At 48.6% G+C, this 5525-nt stretch overlaps 2 gene segments (V, D, J or C); both read left to right on the top strand.

Moving 5' to 3' along the window:
• LOC109261561 (probable non-functional immunoglobulin lambda variable 5-48) lies at nt 1-634 on the top strand. The segment is given in 2 exon segments: nt 1-105; nt 222-634. Coding segments are annotated over 2 exon segments (459 nt in total).
• A 3012-nt stretch (nt 635-3646) lies between these two features.
• Nucleotides 3647-4362, top strand: LOC109261606 (probable non-functional immunoglobulin lambda variable 1-50). The segment is given in 2 exon segments: nt 3647-3767; nt 3859-4362. Coding segments are annotated over 2 exon segments (381 nt in total).
• The last annotated feature ends 1163 nt before the right edge of the window (nt 4363-5525 follow it).

Consider the following 5525-nt stretch of genomic DNA (forward strand, 5'->3'; position numbering starts at 1 on the left):
AGGAGAAAAGGAGGCCTGGGGCAGCCCAGCCCAGTGTGGGTACCAGGGTCTGTGTCACCATGGCTTGGCCTCTTCTCGTCTTCATACTCCTGTCTCACTGCACAGGTAGGGACTGGCCTCAGGGACACAGGGGGGCCTCAAAGGATACTTCCCATGCTCAGCCTTTTGGGACATTTTCCCCCCATTTCTGGTTCCATCACTGAGAGTGTCTGTGTTTGCAGGTTCCCTGTCCCAGCCTGTGCTGACCCAGCCGCCCTCCCTCTCTGCATCTCTGGGAACAACAGCCAGACTCACCTGCACCCTGAGCAGCGGGTTCAGTGTTGGAGGCTACTACATAAATTGGTTCCAGCAGAAACCAGGGAGCCCTCCCCGGTATCTCCTGTACTACTACTCAGACTCAGATAAGCACCAGGGCCCTGGGGTCCCAAGCCACTTCTCTGGGTCCAAAGATGCCTCGGCCAATGCAGGGCTTCTGCTCATCTCTGGGCCACAGCCTGAGGATGAGGCTGACTATTACTGTGCTACAGGTTATGGCAGTGGGAGCAGCTACCTTACTCACAGTGACTCAGATAACGAGGAAGTGAGGCCAAAACCCCTGGGTCCACAGACCTTGTCTCTGAGCCTCTTTTATTGAGAAGCTTCTGTGGATGCTCCTGTAGGGGAGAGTCCTCTATGGTGAGACCTGTCCTTGAAGAGGTTGAAGTGACACACAAGAAATTTAATAGAGAACATATGGGAATCAACATAGATCTTGAAATTCAAAAGACACCCAGGCAAAAATGAGGTCTATGTTTTTCTGAATTACATGGATGAGGTAGGGGTCTAGTATTCGATGCAAAGAAATACACTTCACAGACAGAAGAAGAAGAGTAGAGTAGACGTTTCATAAACAATATGTGCAGGTCCCCTGGGAAGCGATGGGACACAGAGGACTGTGACTAAACAGGCCTTGCTACCCCTTTGCCCCGTCTGCCCCACCCCATCCATATCCTAGGGCAGTTGTCTGTGGTGCCAGCTGTCTTCCCGGAACAGGTGCTACCACTGAATTTTTAGTCAGTTGAAGAGACATGAAGAGCTTTTCCTGAGTGTATGGGCATTGACTGCTTTTTAACTCAAAATGACCGTCATGCCAGGGCGCCTGGGTGACTCTGTCTGTTAAGCGTCTAATTTCTGCTCGCGTCATGGTCTCATGGTTCGTGGGATGGCGCCCTGCGTGGGGCTCTGTGCTGACAGTTTGGAGCCTGGAAGCTGCTTCAGATTCTGTGTCTCCCTCTCTCTCTGCCCCTCCCCCACCGATGCTCTGTTGCTCTCTGTCTCAAAAGTAAGTAACCACGCGAACATTTTTAAAAAATAATAAATAAAAAAACTTCATGCCCAGTGGCTCATCGAGGGGAGGCCTGCCCTTGTGTCCTGCAGTTCCAGTAAGAATTTGCTATGGCCAAGGTTAAAGTTTGCTCTCTGTGCACTTCTCTTGGATTTTAACAGTTCCCTGTCTCACATGTGGGTCTTTCATCCATGTTGAGTTTATTTTTGTATATGGTATAAGAAAGTGGTGCAGTCGTTCTTCTGCACGTTGCTGTCCAGTTTACTCCACACCATTTGTGGAAGACACTGTCTTCTTCCCATTGGATATTCTTTCCTGCTTTGTCCAGCATGAGCTAGTGTATAGTGTCCTGGACTTGACACTTTCCAGGTTCCTCTGTCTCCCCAGGAGTCATTGTCAACCTGTGCTCACCCAGCCTTCATCAGCGTCACAATCCAGGAAACAGAATCCCCATGAGCAGGAAGCCCAGTGACAGCAAGTGTCACAGGAGTCCTAACACCAGGGCAGGACTTGCTTTGAACACCTGCTCTCTTGGGATGAGGCTGATGCGCAGGGATCCCTGGGTGAGTCTCTGTCCCCATGGGCGGCTGAGCCCCCAACCATGTCTGGGTTCCAGGTAGCGCCTGAAGCTGATCAGTGCATTGATTCTGGGACAGCGGCCTCAGTGTTGCTCCCTTGGAGCTCGAGGCCCACGGGGACACGAGGCACACTCTGCATCCTCTCAGGGCTGGACTGTCACCCTCAGACACTCCAGAGACACCTCCAGCAAGGATAGGCCTCTGCTGAAACGTCTGTCTCAGGGCTACAGGGCCTGTGAACTCAGAGAAACAGTGCCCCTTATCTCCACCTCAGCTGGAGTCAGTATGGGATCTTTGAAAGAATTTTCTGGGTCAAATTGGCCTTAGATAGTGGAAAATTATTCCTCTAATCAGCGGCGGCTGAATGAGCAATTTTTCTATCCTGAACACGGTGAACACAAGACACAGTGACTATTGCTTTACCCACCCTGAGAGGAGTCTGACCCCTTATCGTTCCATGCAGCAAACTCTGTGTTTGACCATTCCACCAGAGAGACCAGTGTGAAGTTCACTGGAACGGGCTCCTCATGATGTTTCCCCGGGAACCATGTTGGGCTTTCCTACTTTACCTGTTAGACTAGCCCTAATATGCAGAATTGTTATTAAAATAATAATAGTAATAACAATAATGAATCAAGTGATTTAAGCAAGGAATTGGCCCCTATTCAACCAAGAACTAAATGTCACTTATTTTCCGTTATGTTTTCATGCATTTGGCAACCACTATTTTAAATCATATTCTGTCTGCAATAAACATGGGTCCGGGGAAACACACTCGCAATTGAACCTGTACCTTCCCATTGAAACTGTCACTGAGTTTAAATCACTCTTTCAGAGCTGAGTTTTTGGAAAAAATGACACACATTCATTTTAAGGTAACTGCTGTCTAATAGGTGATTAACACATGAAGTCTGCAAGGAGGTCCCTGTCAGAACACCTGCAGCTGTCACTCCTTCCCTCCCAGAACTCCCTGCAGGTTTGCCCTTTGTGCTCTGAGGTCAATGCCACACACAGCCTCACTTGGCAGGGCTCTTGCAGAGTTGGGTCTATGTGTTTACAGAACAGATAATAGGAGGGATTCCGTGCCCACAGCGTGAGGAGGACTGTTTTCTAAACTGGTGGAAATAGTGACAGATGACTGAGGCTTTTAGGGCTTAACCCTTCTAGGAACAGACACGAGAGCTTCTACACAACCCGGAAAGGAGTGCTCCCCAAGTCCTCAGGGCTGTGTGAACACGAGTGGAAGGGGAGTTCCGGAAACCAGGGAGGAATCCCATAAGAGGAACGGCCAGCCTCCTGGACAGAAGGGAACACCTGTCCATGGAGACCTGTCACTGTTCTGAACTTGATCATGATCTCAAAGGAGTGTATCCCAGAGATACCAGCTCAGTCTTGACCATGAATGAGCAAGGGAGCAGTGGGGAGGCTGGAGCTGTCTCTCTGATGGGCTCTGGTCACCATGTCACACAATGGTGTGTCTGTGACTGGACACTAGGGGTCACTCAGGGCCTGGTTCTGAGGGGTCAGGGTTACTGAGACTTGAATCTGCCTCCTGGCACTGCCTTTGCCTTCTGCTCAGGGCTCCCATCTGGGACCTCCCCACCCCCTGGCCCCACACAGCCCCTGCCCTGCCCACCCCTGACCTCCTCAGGATGAGGGACCAACCGGGGCCTGTGAAGGGTCAGAGAGCTGGGGGTCTCATGCATGGATGGTCCCTCCCTCTCTCAGAGGATGAAGAGGGGAAGGAGGGGTTAGGGAAGGTCTGCTCAGCTGTGGGGTCACAGAGGGCAGGAGCAGTCATGAGGAATGGGCCTCCACCATGGCCTGGGTCTCTCTCTTCCTCATCCTACTTGCTCACTGCACAGGTGACTGGATGCAGAGACAGGGGAAGGGGCCCTGCTTCCTCCTCTTGTCTCTAGACCCCAGCCTCATCCTCTCTGTCTTTTCTTCTTCCAGAGTCCTTGGCCCAGTCTGTGCTGACTCAGCCATCTTCAGTGTCTGGGTCCCTGGGCCAGACGCTCACCATTTCCTGCACTGGAAGCCCAGCCAACACTGGGGCCGGTTATTGTGTGTTTTGGTACCAACAGTTCCCAGGAATGACCCCTAAAGCCATTCTCCATGAGAACACTTGGCCTTCGGGGGTCCCAGACCAGTTTTCTGGCTCCAAGTCTGGCAACACAGGCTCCTTGACCATCCCTGGGCTCCAGGCGGATAACGAGGCTGATGATCACGGCTCAGCGTGGGACAAGAAACTCATTGCTTATGCAGTGCCCAGTCCTTTGGGGAAGTGAGACAAAAATCTGCTGTTTCCCCAGCAACGGGGGTCCTCTTGCAGCCTCCTCCCTTTGGCCAAGTCAGCTGCTTCCTTCGTTTGGGGTAAACTGTAGTGTGAGAACAATGTCAAGGAACTTTGGTTAGCAAATAATCCATATTCTATTAACTTCAGGCCCCCAAGCCTGTCCCCGGTTGGAAGACATTGTAGGAGATTCTCCTACCGAGGAGAAATTCCCGGGCGTCAGGGGCCAGCTGTCCTGGGGACAGAGTCCATGACAGGTCAGGACAGAGCCAGGAACAAAGAGTCCAGGTATGTCTGAGTGTTGATACAGTGCTGCCCAGATAATGTGCATCCATAGCACTTCCTGAACACCTAGTGTGTGCCACAAATGACTCTAGGGATGTGGGTCCCTGTGGACGTGACAGGAAGTGTCCCCATGTTCAGGGAGTCGACAGTGTTTGGGAGAAGAGAGAAGACACAGAACCTAAACATGTTGTAAAGGAAGGTTGTCAAAAGTCCTCTCCATGAATATCCTTGATGATGAAACACATTGCAGGAGCATGGGAGTAACATGATCACTGTACATGAGAAGCCTTAAAAGTGGTCATGGCCAAAGACGTGAGTAGAGTTCATTACGATGGAATTGACAAGAAAATGGGTTTATTCCTGTGACACACAACACAAACACATTTTAAAGGCAAGTAGAGAAAGTTACCTAGTTATAAGCAACATGTAAGACTTCTGAAATAGTATAAATAATTTGTTTTCAATGAATGACATTTCTGATAAACATAGGAAGTATTTTGGTAAAACAGAGTGCTTGTATTCTAGGCAGATAAGGTTAAAAGTGAATAAACCTTTTGTTTCCATTTTTAATAAGAGCAGACCAATAGTTCAAGAGAATTTTGACCTTTTAACCCAGAGAAAACACAATTTTGATTTTTCATGCATGTATTTTGATATGAAACCTCATTTATTTACTGAATATCTTTAAAATTTAACCAGTACTGACCACACTTAAAATTCCTTTCCAGGTTTCTTTTCCAAAATCCTACTACAGCTTTCTCTTATACATTTAGATCTCGATCTAAGGATTCTTTGAATAACCGGACTCATGTTAGGACAATATTATTTTTCTTTTCCTTCAACACAAAATGTATTCCCTTTCTTCATAATTTTCCCCCTCAAAAAACACATGTCTTACTTTCCTGGAGCACATAGCTGTTTTACTTATTGTTTTTAGTAGCCTAAGTTATATTTATTAGAATTCCTAACTCTAGAGACCTTAGTTTTCTAGTGAAAATTAAATAGGAAGCAACTGTGAACTGTTTGCTATGCCAGTATTCTT

Source organism: Panthera pardus, unplaced genomic scaffold (genome assembly GCF_024362965.1).
Source record: "Panthera pardus isolate Hobbes unplaced genomic scaffold, ASM2436296v1 HiC_scaffold_231, whole genome shotgun sequence".
Lineage (NCBI taxonomy): Eukaryota > Metazoa > Chordata > Mammalia > Carnivora > Felidae > Panthera > Panthera pardus.